General features: G+C 37.9%; 1 protein-coding gene across 6 annotated transcripts in view; it reads right to left on the minus strand.

The window, feature by feature from the left end:
- FGF13 (fibroblast growth factor 13) overlaps positions 1-19,215 on the minus strand; it is a 550,802-nt gene that overhangs the window by 58,530 nt on the left and 473,057 nt on the right. For 5 of the 6 annotated variants that reach the window (XM_011955826.1, XM_011955822.1, XM_011955823.1 and 2 more), the window contains 2 exons: positions 16,249-16,359; positions 10,406-10,509 (listed from right to left, as the gene is read on the minus strand). In XM_011955826.1, the coding sequence (XP_011811216.1) occupies positions 10,406-10,509; positions 16,249-16,359 (215 nt within the window). Of the gene's footprint in view, positions 1-10,405; positions 10,510-16,248; positions 16,360-18,254; positions 19,210-19,215 lie in introns of those variants that run through there. The other variant, XM_011955824.1, reaches the window with a different exon arrangement.

The raw sequence follows: 19,215 nt of genomic DNA on the forward strand, positions 1-19,215 counted from the left end.
TAGGAATTCCAAAATAACTAGTGCCGTTATAGCAACAGAGCAATGAATATAACATTACATTTTTCCATTTGTCTTTCTTATATGTGCGTGTACATGTGTGTGTGTGTGTGTGTGTGTGTGCGCGCGCGTGTGTGTGTAAATCCCCTTACATCTGGCTTTACTTGCTAAAATTCCTCTTAGTCATTCTTGCCAATTATTTTATTGTTTAGCTTCAAGAGTCTGGCTTTTTCCCACAAATATGAATTTAGCTTCAGAGTTAAAACCATGAAACATTCTGTTAAATACGTGCTCCATGACCTCTAATTTGTATTATTTTTTTCAACTTGGACTCTAAAACAGAATACAGAGCCAGTCACATTCTATTTAGCTACAACCAATATGGTCTCCCTGATTTCTCAGAAAGTGCCATCCTCAGTCATTCTTACACCTAAAACACTAGACCATCACCCTGAATACTTTACCCATTTTTTGATATTTTTTTAGAGTCCGTAAAGAGAAAATAGTTGACTTTGAAGGTACAAGCAACCAGATTTATCCAATTTCATATACAAATAATGCCAAGCTAGATTTTCTTTCATATTTTAGTGAAACTTACATTAACTGCAAAGAATAATAAACGTGAAACAATCTGTGATGTAGGAAATGTTTTTTGGCCTTGAAAATTATGCTGATTTACTTGTGTTTGGGAGTAAAATCTAAGATGAGTACTGCTACTTCTGTATATTTTTCACTGCAATAAATTTAAAGATTTTCATCTTAGTAACACCAAATCAATAGCTGGACACCTCTTTAAAACATAAAAGCTAGCAGACCCATTTAGTAATAAACAAAGTTTGATTATTTTTCTCTGCTTTTTTCCTGTAAAAATTTAACTTTCTGTATTTTCCATTTCTAGTGATAGCATTCAGAAATATGTGTGTTTGTATAATTACCCATACAAACCATTAGTGTGAACTGAAAACATTCATCAGAAATGTTTAATCCCATAAAATTAAATGATTCATCAAAAAAGTTTATCAAATGTATACTACACAGCAAAATTAGGAACCTAAGTTTTGATAGTAAACACTTTTCCAATTTTATATTAAATAAACCAAATTCAACAATTTGTTAATTAACTGACATATATCAATAAGCAAAAGTTTTAATCAGAAGTTAGAATACCTTTGTGCCTATGCTTTTTGATTTTTTTATTTTATAATGATCATTTTCTTCAATATTGCATGCGATACTGCTTGTGTTTATTTTAAATCAATTTCCTTCCATAATTGAGTCCATATCACTTCCCTAAAGAGTTTTCATTATTAAACAAAGCTCTCCACTTAATTCTATTAGATTTTTAAGCCTCTAAAAAGTAACACCAGAATTTAAATTAGATGTACCTGCTGATATACCATCTGATATAATTCAAACATTTTACATGCTAGAATGTACTTCTAGCAAATAAATTTACATTTATTTGCTAGAAGTACATTCATCACTGTAAATTGATCAATGAGTTCATCTAAAGTTTGACATCCTTTCTGTATTAGAATAAGAGTTAAAGATGCAAAGCCATACCATTGAAAATTAGGTCTTCAATTGTCACACATTAAAATCATAGGAAGTAAACAAATCAGCAAAAGCGTAAGCCTGCAGTTGACAGGTAAACATACTGAACATCTGAGGCATCTTAACATAAACCAACCCCCTACTCATGGTATGAAATTAAAACGTATATCAGAATCGATGTTATTGCACCTAAACAATGCAAACAACCCTTCCATTAATTGTATTTAAGCCCAGTGACTAGAATGCTGAATCCAGAAACTGCTGCCAGATCATATTTTTTATGACTTTTTTTTGGGGGGGAAATACATGTTAATCTTTTCTTTTCTTCTGTTTTCTTTTTTCTTTTCTTTTCTTTTTTTGAGATGGAGTCTCCCTCTGTCGCCCAGGCTGGAGTGCAGTGGCGCGATCTTGGCTCACTGCAAGCTCTGCCTCCCGGGTTCATGCCACTCTCCTGTCTCAGCCTCCCGAGTAGCTGGGACGCCAGGCGCCTGCCACCAAGCCCGGCTAGTTTTTTTTTTTTTTTTTTTTCAATAGAGCCAGCATTTCACCGTGTTAGCCAGGATGGTCTCGATCTCCTGACCTGGTGATCCGCCCGCTTCGGCCTCCCAAAGTGCTGGGATTACAGGTGTGAGCCATCACGCCTGGCCATTTTATTTTTTTCTACCTCAGTTTAGCTATCAGTAAACTTATATGACATATCTGGGAATCATTGGTCATTTGTCAATTTATAGACTAATTATTTTACTTTTCTAAAGAGGTTTGGGATTGCTGAAAACATAATATTAAAAACTGGGCTCTTAGGAGCAGGATATTTACATGGTCTCAAAGTGTCTCCCAGTGGATTATTTACTAGTTGAAACACACACACACACACACCCAGAAAACCAAGCATTATAGAGGGGGAAATCAGATAGCACCTTGATTTTATCATCAACATTAACGTCCAACGAGGGACAAATGGATATTGCCAACCTCCAGATGTGATACCTTAAGAAGGACATACTATCACTTATGCAGTACTCTGGCTAAAATGCTTAATCTCAATTGAATTAAGAAAAACCACCAAGCAAACCCAAAATTGTGAATGCTTATTTTAAAATTAGAAAGTGGACTCTTGTCTTCAAAAATTTTAATGTCATAAAACACAAAAAAAAGTCTCTGGAAATGTTCTAGATTAAAAGAGACTAAGAAGACATGCCAATGCTGTAACTGACCCTAGACTGGATTCTCTACTGAAGGAAAAAATGAACATATTTTGCCCCTAAAAAAATTGGAATATGGACAGTTGATTAAATACAATATTGTATTAATGTTACATTTACTGCAGGTCATTACTGTCAGTATATAAGAGAATATCCCTATTATTAGGAAACAGGTGTAAAGTGCCAGGGTAGAACATACTCTCAAATGGCTCAGAAAACTGTGTGTGTATGGGAAAGAAAGAACAAATGATAAAGCAAATGGAGCAAAATGAATTGGAGGATAGGATATATGGAGTCATTTGTACTAGTGTTATTCTTGTGAGCTTTCTCTAAGTTTGAAGCTATTTCCGAAAAAACATTTTAAGCAAAGGAACTAAAATCGGACTATAAGTACATATTATCTTTCCCTTTTGATGACAACAAAGTCAGTCAGTAAATACGTATTGAGAAAACAACAGCATGCATTAATCAAGGCACTGGGGATACAGTAGTGAATAAGAAAAACACAATATATGCTGTCAACATGTTAAATTCTAGTTGGAGAAGATGCAAAATAAACACACAAAATAATAATTTTAAATAGTGATAATGCCTTGAAGAAGATAAATGTGGATAATACAGACAGTGAATGTACTGCTTTAGTTAAGGTGGTCAGAGATGACCTTTCTAAAGAATGTCACTCCAGTTGAGACGTGAACAAAGAAGGAAGCAGCTATGCAGGTATTTGGGGAAACAACCCAAATGTCCATCAAATGACAATGAATAAACCAATGTAGGAACATACAATGGAATATTACTCATCCATCATATGGAATGAAGTAATGATACATGCTACAACGTGTATGAGTCTTTTTAAACTTTACGCTAAGTGAAAGAAGACAGTCATAAAAGGCCACATATTGTATTCCTTTTGCATGAAATGTTCCAAGTAGGTAAATCCATAGAGAGACAAAGTAAACTAATGTTTTCCCCTGAGACTGGGGAAAGGGATAAGGTGTGTCTATTAATTGGTATAATTTCTTCATTTAGCGTGATGAAAATATTCTAGAATTACACAGTGGTGATGGTTGGACAGCCTTGTGAAACATACTAAAAACAACTGAATTGTACACACTTTAAATGGATGATTTTAACATACGTGAACTATATCTCATTCAAGCTGTTTTAAAAAAGGAGGAGGTAATAGATAATGGAAAAGTGGTCAATAGCCTGAAATATGAAAAGGTCCAAGAGTATGGCCAGGAGATTGATCAGGCTGAGAAATAGAAAAATATCCTTACAGTTAAAAAAGGTCACAGAACTTGAGACCAGTTTTGTTGGATGGGTCATCTTCAGGGATTCTGAAGTTACCAAGAATGTTAACATATGACTGACAAACTCAATGTTAGTGTCTTTGAGAACAAGGAAAATGACAAAACACTTACTAAATTGAATTATCAAAATGCTGCATCTTGGGCTGCCATCTCAGGCTTTTCCCTGTTCACCAGCAAAAGCATTCTAAGAATATTTATGCATGTATTCATACATCACACACCTTAGTAATCAAATGCATCTCTCTAAATGTAACGTGTTTAGAGGCATAGTCAAATGAAGAATTTTTCCATTTAATATTTATATTTCTCATGTTTAGTTTGTTTAAAGCAGTAATTCTTAACTGATTTTACAATGGCCAAAAATTTGCAATATGTGTTAAAAAATTATAAAAATTTAAAAACCAAGCTAAATGCATTAAATATAATCTAAATATTAACTTAGGCATAGAACATTCTTAAAGGAAAGCAAATCTAAGTTGTCAAAGAATAAAACAAGTGAAGCTAAGGTGTCACAACTGCTAAGGGGCTGGTATTGTTTTTTTTGTCACTATTTCTGATAGTGATTCCTTCAAAGGAGATTGCATTATGAGATGATGTGAGTGAAATGTAAGAACAACTCTATGTAATGAGAGAAGAAACGGTAAATTTAAGGTATGTGAAAATAATCCAGTAGAGAAGAAAAATATGTCCCCTTAGCTCAGATTGCAATCTGACTGAGCCGTTGGGATTAGTAACACAAGCTGTCTCATTCCCATGGCATCAAGCTGACTCTCAGAAAGAGGACTGCTTTCTGGTCTTGCATCTATTTTGCTGTGGTAGTCCCAGGACTACGAAACATGACAGTAAAATCACTCCCACAAGTTTTCCCTGGAAATTCATGAATGAAAAAGGCTTGTCAAAGGATTTCTACTTGTCCATACATTTTGTCTGCCCCAACCTCAACCCAAGCAATACTGTGTATTGTGAAAAAGGAAAACTAGATTTTTTTGAAAGGTAAGTAATTATATGGGTAGAACTGCTGCTAATGAGTTCTAGAACATTCCAAAATAAAAAAAAATAATGCTTTTGGTTTAACTTTGAGTTTTTGCTATCCTGTTTCTAATATCTATTATTTCTTATTAAAGTAGACATACAATGGGAATTTTTTTATATTTAAGACACTGGACTTTCTATAGTTAATGATTATTTATTTCAAGCAGTTTTAAAACATTTATTACAAACAGCTTTATGCTATTAAATATTCATACTGTGAAATTTTGAGGAACTCTAAAAAGCCTGTGTACAACTCCTTATTATTTCTAAAGAAAACCAAAGGTAAGAACAAAATTCTCTCTGCACAATAAATAACAACTTCCTTGCAGTCCCAGAAAGACTCAGCATACATCATGGACAAAAGTAAATATGTTATGAAATAATGGCTAATTATGATTCTCTGTGCCACAGATGGTTTTGCACTGCCACTTGAGCCTACATCAAGTCTGTCCCCCATGGCAACAAGAAACAAAAGGGGGGGGGAAGGGAGAGTGCAGTGCAAGAATTCCGAGATTAATCATGGAAAGTAAATTGCTATCTCTGTAACAATAACAATGGGGAGGTGTTGTTTCTTTATTTAATGGCCAAAAGGGAGAAAAAAAATTGGTAAAAACTGTAAAGTTGAATATCCCCCCCGCCAAAAAATTGAGGGATATAGAAGTAGAAATGCAAAAGAAGGTAGAATAAAGAAAAAAAGATAAAATAAGAAAGCTCTTCCAGGGGTCAGTATTTTCTATCATCTCAAGAAATATTCCTCCAAAAATGTAAAAGCAATTTGCTTGCAAAAACAGAAAAACATTGGTATCAGGAATTCGGAACAAATGATTAAGTGCATATAAACTCATGGTTTCTGACTTCAGTGGTGGGTCCTCAATGCCTCAGTGCTATTCAACAATCATTTTTCTTAAGCTCAGATCAGTGGTTTTCATAAGCATTAGCTGGGAACTTTCGAAAATATTCATGCATAGATCCCACTCTTGGATATTCTGATAGAATTGGTCCAAGTGTAACACAAAGAATGGAATTTTTTAAAGGTCCCCAGGTAATTCTGATGGGTACCTATGACTGAGAATCATTATCTAATTACAATCTAGGGGTCAGCAAACTTTCTGGGAGGTAAAGGGACAAGTTATTTGGTAAATAATTTAGGCTTTGTGGGCCATAAGGGCTCTGTTGCAACTATTCAACTCTGCTGTTGCAGTGCAAAAGCAGCCGTAGACAATAAGTAAATGAATGGGTGTGGCTGCGTTCCAATAAAACTTTATTTTCATAAACAGGTAGTGGGCTGGATGTGACTCATGGCCTTAGCTTACCTACTCTTGTTTATTAAACTGTTTCCACTCCTCTTGCCCAAAACAGTTGTTCCCACCCCTGTTTACCTACAGTTACCCCCATACCTTTGACTTTCAGTAGGTGACCTCTTATTCTACTTTAATGGAAAAATGCAGATCATCTGATAGAAAATTCTTCTACTTCCTTGTCTATCACTTGCAGACTCAGTAAACCTATGTCTGCATCTGTCTTCATCTCTTTGTCTCCTATCATAGATTCAGTGTCCCTTCTTTTCAAAATGAATGTAATTCTTTCACTTATACTTAATTCCATCACCCTTCCATCTCTTCTGCAGCTCCACTCCATAAAGAATATCATTTCTTGTCTTTAGTCACTCTCTATTTGTTCCTTTCCTTTACTTAACAAATATGTTTAAGTGATATCCTTAACCAAAGAACCCTTAGTCTTCCTCAACCTGTATTCTGCCCTAAATACATACCCACCCTTCCCTTCCCTTAGAAATTCTATACCTGTTGCCTCTACTTCCTCTCATCCCATTTACTCCTCAAGCCACTAGAATCCAGCTTCTGCAGCTTCTGTTCCCAATATTCCACTGAAACTGCGTTTGTTAAGATCACCCACAACATATGAAACATTTCACATTCCTGACTCTTCTTAAAGCTCTTTCTTCATTTAGTTTTTGCAATACCATTATATCTGCCATAATCAGTTATTCTTCCTCTGCTGGTCACTTCTATGCTGTTATTTTCTAATACTATTTGACAAGCTCTCTCCTCTTCTTATGCTACATAGTCTCATAATTATTTCCATGGCATCGACTGCTACCTACATGTGATAACTCCCGAGTTCTATTTCTAGTTCATGCCCCTTTCTCAAGTGCTAGGTTCATATTTTCAAATATCCCTTGAAAGCTATACTCAGGTATCTTCCTCAAATCTGCTTTTTTCCCCTTTATTTCCATTTGGTTAATAGCTTCACCATCAGCCCAAATGCCAGAGGCAAAATTCCCCCTCTCCCTCATGACCCCTGATAATCCACTGAGCACTGCTGTGAAGACTTTTTTTAAAAATTCTCTACCTGAAGACACCTCATTCTCATCTATGCAGTGAATGGCGACCATACATGTTTAACCATGTATGGTGGTTCTGCTTTCCTTCCAAATCCAATCAGCCACCAAATCCTGATGACTCTACCTCTAAAATATCTCAGTAATCCATCTCCTTTTAGCCATTCCCACTGCAACTGCTTTTTAGGCAGACTATAGTCATCCTTCACCAATTTTTTTTTTTAAACTTGCCCACATCAGTAGCCCCTCACCTCCTTTGCTTACTTTTGCTTTCTCTTTATGTCATTGTCCTTCTCTTTGCTAAGAGACACTTTGCAAAGTTGCATGTAGTATTTCTGTAGTAGAAGTGCCATGGTTTTATGCAAGGGAAGAGTGATCCTTCCTCTTTGGTTGCTGTCTCTTCTTGATGAAACATGGTATTTCATTAAACTTTTGATCTCAGCAATATAAGTTGCTGAAGTTATTAGGAGAGAACTCCATCCTAAATAGTCTGGGCACCACACTTTAAATAAGATGATAACAAAATGAAGTGCCCACTGAGGATGGTGATCAACTTGGTGAATGGATTCCCAGCCACAATCAATAAGGAATAATTGGAAGAACTGGAAAATTAATTCTAAAGAGGATTCTGATTTATTTTCTAGAGCAGACTAATTTGGATATTCTTTCCATATATGAACTTCAGGATCATCAATCAGGCATATTTCCTCCTTAACAAAAACATAGTTCCTTTCCTCTAATAGAAACACTTACTTAAGGCTTCTTTTTTCTTAATAGGAAATACATACAAGGTGTGCCACATTTGGGTATATATTGGCCCACCCATCGTGGAAAGGAAGTTCACCAATCTATAGTCCTCATTTCCCCTGGGAAGCCTTTCTTAGAAATGAGCTCACATTGACATTTACCAGTTTGCTGGAATAATGATTAATTTGAATGGGGGCTATACATTTTCAATATTGGTTCCTTAAGTGTAATGTTGAATGCCCTAATTTTCTTGAGTGGGGGGGCACCTGACATAAAACCCAAGTTAAATAATTTTCCACATTCTTACTTAAATATTATTTCCAAAGTACGTTCTTCAATTGTGATGTTGCAAAATTTATATTTAGTCAGCTTTTCTCATTAGGGCACCATAACGGTGACAGCAACCCATTGAAATTCTGGATGATTTATCAGTAATTATTTCATATGATATCTGGTATGTGCTTTCTCAAAAGTATGCCCAGTATATTCCGTTTCCTTATCATGCCTTCACAATATTTTCAGAAAGCATCTATTTTATTAAAAAACCTACCTTTGTATCTGGTCCTGTTGAGAGAGTCTGTTGAGCTACAGGAAATTACTTAAAATTAAATTATCTTACCTTAGTACACAAATCTAAAATAAAATCCCCTTTCCTATCTTTTATAGTAGCACTCTAGTAATAAAGTGACATATTTCATGAACTTTGCCATAATATCACATTTTTCATTTAGTAAAAAGAACAAATCCCCCATATTTATTAAGCAATCAGACTGCTGAAATTGCCTGATAGGAATACTGATAGTGACGAGGGTTTGAGTTATATGCTGATAATTATCTTTTTTTCATCATCTTTTATCATAATATGAAACAAACTACCTGATTTACCAAATAAACAGGCCCTCTGTGCCCTTACTCTTCTCCCGCCTCTTTCCCATCTTGGCCTCTGCAAAACAGGGTTATGATATGGTTTCCACCATATCTGCCAAGAGTCTTCCTGCACACCTGGCTTTGAAAGAAATTCAGGAAACAAGCGAGCAAGAGTGGTTAAAGGTAGTGTTTCACTTGAAGTTTAAGGAACAGATTTCTATAGCCATACTAATAACCTTCTTCAAGACTTGCTAGTAAGAAGTTCGACAAGCAATGTTCTCCATTTTAAACATTCTTTTCCTTTATTAAAATACATGAATTCAAAACAAAGATTTAAAAGTATTCATATATTACGCTGGGCGTGGTGGCACACGCCTGTAATCCCAGCAACTTGGGAGGCTGTGGCAGGTGGATCATTTGAGACCAGGAGTTCGAGATCACCCTGGCCAACATGGCGAAACCCTGTTTCTGCTAAAAATACGGAGTGTCACCACTGCACTCCAGCCTGGGCCACAGAGTAAGACTCTATCTCAAAAATCATAATAAATAAATAAATAAAGTTAAATTAAAAATTCATATATCAAATAGTCTCCTATAATCTGAAACTAGATCTGCCAATAAGAATAAAATCTTAACCCTAATACTCTATCATTTTGCTTATATCTAAATGTCAAAATGTTTTTAAAGTTTAATTTGGCCCCATGTTCCATACTGAATTTTAGTCTACATTCTTTATACATTCATCTGAGAAAAAGTTCCATTTTTCATTTTGTTCACTCCGAAGTTACAAGAAGAAGACAAGCAGGAACTTATAGGTAAGGAAAGGTTAAATAGTGCTTGTATTTAAAGCAGAAGCAATCAGGAATCCTATTCTAATCAAACTGAAGATAAGAAATAGAACTCTAGAAACCCTTCAAGAACTGGTTTTCATTTCCTCGAGTTGATCTGAGGGAGAGACCTCATTATGTTTTTTTAGGAGTAAACCTGGATAAACATATGTTCAACTGAGTTATGGAAATGACTTTCTTTCCCACAGCTGCAAGGCAAGGCAGCGAGACAGACCATTATATGCTACATAAAATGACCCAAATGACACTGTATTAAAAAATGTTCAGTGAATCTTTGATTATATACTAAAATGCTTGCTTCAAATAATTGATTGGTAATAGATATATTTTTCACAGAAAGTTAATCTGTCCTTTCAATGAAATATTTCCATCAACATTCTTCTCCTCATCACAGAAATCTGTAATGATAACACATATAAAGCACATTTCCTTTCATATCGGATGAAAACTAGAATAGTCAAAACATGCACACAGTCAAAGGCTTACCGAGGTGTACAAGTATCCCTCACTGTTCATTGCCAAGTACAGCTTGGTTTGAACTCCTTGGATAGCCACCACTCGCAGACCCACAGGGATGAGGTTAAACAGAGCTGAAATTTAAAAAGAACATGAAAACAATGTTAGAATTCTGCATTTCAGAACTTTTCAATGTTTCCAGCAGGACTGTCTGGTCCTCCAAAAGTAGTGTGTAGTTGGTGAGGGTATGCGTATATGTCTGTTTATGTATACATACATACACATACACACCCCCACAAACATACCCACACACACCCCGAGGCAGACAGATAGGGTCTCATTCTACCTTTTAGTGTATTTAATTTCATGGTTGCAGCCAGATAACTGGAGCTGTAACTACATATTATTCAGTAGCCTGGAGAAAATGGAAGGCTTTGGTCACAATTTCATGGTTTTTACAGTGTTGGAGGTGGGGAATCTTGATGCTTCTGGAAAGATACAGTCCCCAGAATTGTTCTGTACATTAAATAGTGTCATTATCAACAAATTAAGGTTTTAAATTGCTCCCCAAGATAACTGCTGAAATTCTCACAGTCATATTTAAAATCTACCTGTTGGGTAGAGAGTCATTAGACTTTTAGAAAAGTCCAATGCCTTTATCTAAATCATCTGTGTTATTCCATATAAAAGAACCCCAAAATAAATCCAGGTCTTGTAAAAAGAAAAAGTCATTTTGTAGTCCTATGTTTCCAGAGTAGTATTTCCTTTTTTTATTTTTATTTTTTAATTTTCGAGATGGAGTTTCGCTCTCGTTTCCCAGGCTGGAGTGCAATGGCGCGATCTCGGCTCACCGCAACCTCCACTTCCTGGGTTCAAGTGATTCTCCTGCCTTAGCCTCCTGAGTAGCTGGAATTACAGGCATGGGCCACCACGCCCGGCTAATTTTGTATTTTTAGTAGAGATGGGGTTTCTCCATGTTGGTCAGGCTGGTCTCGAACTCCTAACCTCAGGTGATCTGCCTGCCTCGGCCTCCCAAAGTGCTGGGATTACAGGCGTAAGCCACCACGCCTGGCTTCAGAGTAGTATTTCTTAAAGGACCGACATTTTCCAAGATTAGAATCGAGAGGGCTCCTAGGTTTTAGTTTCCAAGAACAAAAGACATAGGAATAAAAATAATGAACTTAAAAGAAGTTTATTTTATTATTTTATCATTATTACATTAGCAAAACAGTTGCACGTGGGCAGCCAGTTGGTGCCAGTGAGGACTTCATTTCTCCATTTGAAGATCTGACTGCGTGAAACTTACACCCAGGCTTTCCTCACAACCACACACCACTCACTGGAGACAACTAGTGGGTGTCCTCCCACTGCCAGCTGTCTGCTCCCTCCCACACTGGGAATCAAAATAAAACAGTACATTTTTAAAACGTAGTGCTTGCCACACACATCTTTGGAAAATAGCCTGTGCACCTTTCTCTCAGGAGTCGTAGACCAATGTTGATGGTTTTGCCTTGTTTTGTAAGTTTACTGAGGATGATAAATCAGTCTGTTATGGTTTCTGTGAACAAGAATGTAAAGGAGTCACCCTGTGGGTAAGAGTAGTTTTTCTGGGATCACTTATCTCTGTGCATACATATTCTGCTGCAGTAGGTGGGGTAATATGGATGAGAAATACTAATGAAGAACTAAATATTCCTTGGTGAGCCTACAATGTATCGTTCCTTTAAAACCAGGGTGTTACCAAAGAGGAGCTAGGACATATTGTACAGTTCAAAAGACAAGTGTTCCTACCACATGCCACTGATGGCACTTCATTCAATACTCATCAAATTAAAAGCTGTGCCCTTCTGTTACGTGAGGTAAAGGAATGTAATTGCACAGATTGCAAGCCAAGATCTCATGCTATATTTGACAATGCAGTACACGGGCAAGAAGTCTGACATCTCTGAGCATGTCATGTGTTTGTCATATCCCTTTCTGTTGAGGATGTCTTGTTCACAGCAGGTGTTCAACACCCATTTGTGGATTGATAGCAAGCTGTATGGTGAAAATATGATACGATGTTTTTGAAAAGTAAGAGATCACAATCCCATTTATGTAAAAGTTCATACTTGAAAAATTCTGAGATCTAAAAAACTAAACCAAAACTTCCAATATGGGGTTGGTTTAAAAGCCATATCACTACATACCACTTGACAACTATAATATCAGTATATGTTTGACACCTAGTTTAGTCATAGTAATAAATGACAGAGAATGATAAATTAAATTCAGAATTATTTATAGAACTGCATTTTTTAAAATAATATTCTGAACTTTCTCAGTGCTCTTAATGCGGCTTATAACAAGCACAAGAAAGAAACAGAGAGAGATTAAAAAAAACTGATTTGATTTTCACCATGTTCTCCAATCACTCTGACTCAGGTTTTAATGAGCAATGAAATGTCTAAATTTCAAACATCAGACAACGGAAGGAGGAAGAGAAGAAAAAAACATCAGCAATCCATTCCTGTGATTATTTAATCTTGAATAATGGTATTAACTATATAGCAGAACTATCTACTTTTCACTATACACTTTAAATTTCCATGAAGTCTAATTAAAAAACAAAAAACATGACCCCAAAATAAAAACTTGATGAGAGTAGCAAATCTAGAGATTGACCGATCATACTACTACGATCTTTTCATTTCTTTAAACATTCAAGATAGATCATAAACTGGGTTGGTTTAAAATATGTCTAAAGGGACAATCTGCCCAGATAAAAACACAAAGAAATTATATCAGGGGTGAGCTTAAACCAAATAAATATCTTCCTATGTGCTTTTGTTTCTCTATATCTGGTATCTTTCCTCATGGATTTAAGATATTATTTTGATCAGGATAAAAATATTATAAATATGAGAAAAAAGTTAACTTCATTTATGTATTTAAAACACATTCATTAAATACCTAAAATCTCTTCTTCCATCTCAGCGAAAGTTTTGAAGAAGTGTTTAAAACATAAATGTGCCTGTGTTTCTTGTTTGTTCTGTTATGTCTGCATAAAAACAAACACCTTCTATTTGAAGGGCCACTTCATCAGAGCCATACACCTAGTTGTCACCCAGTGTTTGCTGAAGGCAACACTGAAGCCGTGCTTCTTCATCAGTTGGCCAAGGTCAATTTCTCAAGAGAGAATAATCAATAAAAGTATATATTAATATAGGTTGGAAAGGCAACATGTTGAACTGATAACGCTTCTGCCAGTTTGAAGAGAAAGGGAAAACTACTCTTTTAAAACGTCCTTCCTTGCACCCAGGGTGGATATAATAAAACTACTGCCATGGGATGTCTATCATCTTTTCCTTTTCAAGGGAAAATACAGAATTTATAATGGCTGATTTCCTCACAATGAGATTTTATTGAACTGAAATGTATCATTATAATACATCTACCTAAGGTAAGGTTAAATGCATAATATCAAACACATGTTTTCAGAAATGGATATATCTGTATAAATGTGAACTGATTTATCATGACATTGCTTACCATGTCTGAATAAAAATAATGCAATTCAATCAAATTAAACTAAATGAGAAAATAGGCTGAAAATAATGAAGGTTAATAAAAATAAGAAGAGTAAGAAAAATATAAACATAGTATCATGAATACATATTAAGGAAATATCACATACATGAGTGATAGTTGAAAAAAACAACTTGTATTCTCGTTACGCACATTTAAAATAATTAAACAATTAATACCAATAAAATGGCCTGGTTTTAAGGAAAAAAAGAATAAATTTGGATGGCTGGTCTTCATGATATATCAGTTTAATCATTAAACCTTCTTGTTTCATGATGACTTATGCCCCACAATATCCTCAATGGCAAAGCTAAGCTAACTCACTAGCTTCTGGTCACTCTTAACATCAGGAGCAGATCCAAGCTCTACTGACTTGCTATTTCCATTGAGATACTTTCCATTTGTATGCATCATGTTATGACGATACTTACCTTTAGTTGACTTACCTCTCTATTTTAATCTGCCTAAATACAGATTCCTGTTATCGGGCTATGTTCTTTAATGGTCTTTCAATATCATTAGTAGTACACAGAGATGCCATGCATACCAGTCAGTTATAAGACAACCAAAGGCAGAAGCTATGTATATGTAGGAACTGAAGAGTAAAACCTACTGTATGATTTAAAGCTCCACAGTAAGAAATGGAGCCTTGATATATGTGTGTGTGGTGTGTGTGTGTATCTCCTAAAATGATTACTTAGAGTGTGATCTTGATGAATTTTGGTATATTGCCGTTAATAGGACACAGCACATGAATTGGCTACTTTTTTTGTTTTAATTTCCTTTCAGGAAACACATGTGAATACCAGCCCCAAAATATTTCTTCTCTGATTTGTACCCAGAGATGTTAAAAAGGGGAAAGAAACGTGACTGGATAGGCTCACTGGCAGCTAATCATGAACTTCCCTTCAATAATGCTCAACAGACCCATTTTCCTGAGGCACTCTGGAAAGCAGGGCAGCTTACATCCCCTAATTCCTTCCCCAAATATCAATTTGCACAATAGCTTCCGGGAATGTTTTATTGCAGATCATCACTACGCACTAGCGTCTGTTATTTGATTACAGTAAAGCCCTCTAGTTACACTTGCCCTAATAGTTTCAAATAGAAGAGTGTGCATAAAAGAACAACTAGGATTCACTATAAAACTTTAGTATCACAACAGTGACTTTTGCAAAACAGTGAAGAACCATTTAATATGAGGGTTTTTTTTTCATCCTCCATACCAACAAAGCTTTCTTCAATGGTAATTAAAAGTGACTTTCTCTTGTATAGATTGGCCGTCCCCCCCCCGAAGCATTCCTAAAAGGTGCGAAACTCTTTATAGTTGAGACCCTTGTTAATGGCATTGCTGTAGCCATACATCTCTTAAAAAGCTGCAGAGTATACTGCTTAGCATTCAGACCTACTTTCCTTGGCTACTTTCTCAGCCGACAATGGGATTATTACCGGGAAATTATCAAAGGGTTTGAGAAAAATTCAGTAGTTGGAGAAAACAAAAAAAATTGTGAGAACTAGGTGTTTTAGGCGGAATATTTAATACGTCTCCAGAAATCTGTATATTGCAAGAAAACATCAATTATCATTGAAGAGAAGCCTGCACTATTTGTGTGTATATTTTTATTACTCCAAATAAATAAAACACGTAATTAAAGGTTATGTAACATCTTGGAATCACCTTCCTTCAATAATTAGAAATAAAACCCAATTATTTTTTATGTGTTTCTATTTTAGGCCCACCATTATAGTCTCCAATTTGGTCTTAAACCATGGTTAAAAAGAAAGAACTAAAAGAAATCCCTTTACCCACCTGCGGAGGTATCTCAATGTTTAAATTCCACTAGTCTCAGAGTTATCAGTGTGTGTGTGGAGCAGGGAGCAGAAGTGAAAGCTTGTAATGATGAATTTTCGTGGTATGCAACTACTCCTCTCTCTTGGGTTAAGACCGGTTCTTAAGAGTAGAGATAACATGCTATTTCTGGATCAGTGTGTGGGTGAGTAAATTTTCTGTGGGAAAAAAAGTAATAAAATCCAAAGGATAGCCATAAATCTATCTAGATTTCCATGGAGATGACATTTGGATTATTCTTCAGATGGTGTCAACATTATTTGCCCTAGTTTACTATCTTAGATAGACTCATATTCAACTTCCTTTAGGTTAACCTGTGTAAACAGGATTATGTAGTGTGATCATATTTTTGCATTCAATTCAGGATTTAGGAAAGCGTATTTATTTTTAAAATAAATAAAAAGAACAGAATGTTAACAACATACTGGCATATACTATTTATTTTGCAGTCACTTACTGTAAGTGCTGTCCTCATCTTTGGTGCCATCAATGGTTCCATCCGCCTGCAGCTGCAAGTGGTAGCCTTGTCGGCTGTATAGCTTGGTAACTATACCCTTAAGCTGAGGCTCTGCAAAGAGAACAATGGTTTGGATCAATTGATAAATTGTGCCTATGTAGTTGAAAAGACTCGGAATTTCAATTTCTAATTTCAGTTACAAATCTTAATGGAATAAGTCAAACTCCACTTTTAAAGTGTCTGGAAGAAAGAAAACAAACTCCGAGTTTCAGAATAAATTTCCAAACTAAAGAAACATTTTCTTTCTACCTGGAAACATTGGTAAAGCTTCTGAAAGTGTCTATAGTTTCTGATAACCTGTCCTTTGGTTTATAGAGTGGAACTCTATCTCATTGAGTATTTGTAATGGGATGGCAAACGGCTATTATGCCTTTTGAAATTGTGCTACTTTTCATGTGAAAGAAAAAGGAGAAATACAAAGATAATTCCAAGTTGTTTGCCAACCAACCAAGGACCAAAAACCCACTAGCAAAGATTTCCTTCAGAATGACCACAATTTGAATAAATAATCTCCTTTATTCTAAGAAGGTAGAAAATGCATAAACAACCTGGAACCCCATTAAGGAAACTGTATCTGGAAAATTGAGCCTTTTATACCAAAAAAGGGAGGAGGGAGATACAACAACCCATTAACACATCTTGTCATATTAATTACCATGAGTGAAAGTGTGTGTGAAAAGAGCAGCGTTTTTGTTGGTGGGAAGGAAAAAAATCAGTGCACACTAATTTTTCAAATTTCATATCAGAAGTGTGATTATCAAAAATAGGAATTCTTAATTAAAATTATTTTCAATTATGAATAACCATAGATTAATCAAGTGTCTAATTTACCAGTAACAGCCATGTTATCCAAAATTTTCTTTTACTGAATACAGACACCTGCGCTGAAATAATATTTATGTGATTATTCGAGCCACATAATCATTCTTTGCAACCACTTAAGCCTTTTTTGAAACATGCTTAATTTACAGTTAATGCATTAAAAACTTTGTGCAAACAGAAAACGTTATGTCTCCTTTTCCACCCCAGGGTGTGTAGCACACAAATGGAGAAATAACAGATCGGTGAGTCTTATTTTTTTTGTAATATTTATCTAGTAAAAGGTAGAAAAGAGTGTAAAAGATTCATTTGGTTGAGAATGGCAAATAAACTGCATGCTCGCTTGAAGGTCTACCTTGACGCAACCTGACACCTAGAGCTGAATTTCCAGTCGCTGGAATATCGCGCTACTCGTACCACCGAAAACGTTCAAAAGCACCCACAATCTGGCTGTGAGTTTAAATTCCCTCTTCAACACCGCATTTTAGTAGCATGTAACCAATTATACTAGTCTAACCAAATCTCTGAGCTCTTTGCAGCAAGGTTCTAGAAATCCCCCCTCCCCCCGCCCCAGCAAACATTTCGAAGCTGCACCACAAGTCAAGTCTGTCCCCAAAAGCTTAAAAGTAATCAAAGAAACGCAATGCCTAGACAGCAGAAGCCCACATCCCTTGGAGGTGGAAGCTGGAGGGGAAGGGGCTGACAGGCAGAGATAAAGGTAAACGAGAGGGATTCCCCAGGCTCTCCTGGGGCGGGAGGATGGTGTCTGCCCAGCTCTGCGCCTGCAATTTCCACGCCACACACATCATAGCCATGTCTGGGTCACGCCTGCCCACAGCCCACCGGGCATGCACATATGTGACATGTCCGAAGCTGAGGGCAAGCCTCCCAGAGCAGAGTATGCCCCCAGGCTCTGCGCCTGTCCCAGGGCAGTTGCAATGCAGCAAGCGTGTTACTGTTACGGAGGCAAGAAAGCCATCGTCTTCCCACGCACGCACACAGGCTAGGTGGCCTCTTCTGCACAAGATGGGCCACCGACAAACTCACCTAACGCTACATACCTGCTCCCCACCGCCCCCACCTCACTCGTAAAGTATGGGGAAAAGAAAGCAAAAACCCTTTCCGACCTGGTCTTCTTCTGCGCCTCTTCTTGGAGCCGAAGAGTTTGACCCGGGAAAAGACATTTAACTTGTTTTTGTCGCAGCTGGTCTTGCCTTTGCTGGGGCTGCTGACACACTTGCAGGCGTTGGATTTCTCGCGCTCGCGGGCTTGCCTCTTCTGACGGATGAGCGAGCTGGCGATAGCCGCCGCCATGGCCACGACGCCCACCACCACCGCTTCTTTTGCTGCCCCTCTCTGGGTTCACCTCCTCCTCCTTCTCCTCCGCTGCTCGTCCGCTGTCTCGCGACTTCGCCGCTTTAGTCTCCTTAGCCTGCGTTTGCCCGGGCTTCTCCGCACTCGGGCTTCAGCCAAGGAGGGGGCTCAGCATGCCGTCCGAGCTCCTCCGGCGGCGGTCCGGCTCCCGCGCGGGCTGCTGGCTGCCTGGGTCGGAGTCGACGCCACAGCCCCGGGCCGGGATCGCGGGCGAGACTGGCAGGCGGAGGCAGCGCTGCGCGACTGCGTGCGGTCGGCCCCTACGCCCCGAGGACACTGTGCAAGTCCAAGTGGCTCGGGTCGGAGTTTCGCGGCACCCCCCGCCCTGTGCCGCGCGGAGGGGGCCAGAGGAGGGAGGCGGGCGGAGGGAGTGAGCGCGGGCGGGAGACAGGCCGGGAGCCCGGGCGGCCGGAGGGAGGAGGGAGGAGGCAGCGCGCGGGGGAGCGCGCCCTCGCCCTGGCCCCTCCGAGTCTTCCACTAGTCCTTGCAACTTCTCGGCGTGATAATCGGGAAAAGTTGGCCCGTGCCAGCTTTCCGACAGGGATCAAACAGGTAATGGCCTCGCATCTTCGCTGTTGCTGCTGCTCTGGGCGCGGCACAGTCGCAGCACAGGAATTCAGCCGCCGCAGGCACCCTCCAGAACAGCGCGACAGCCGCCTTGCAGCCCCCTCCCGCGGCGGCCCCTCCCTCCCGGAGCTGAGCCCGTGGGCTCGG

This window comes from Colobus angolensis, unplaced genomic scaffold (genome assembly GCF_000951035.1).
Source record: "Colobus angolensis palliatus isolate OR3802 unplaced genomic scaffold, Cang.pa_1.0 Scaffold401, whole genome shotgun sequence".
Lineage (NCBI taxonomy): Eukaryota > Metazoa > Chordata > Mammalia > Primates > Cercopithecidae > Colobus > Colobus angolensis.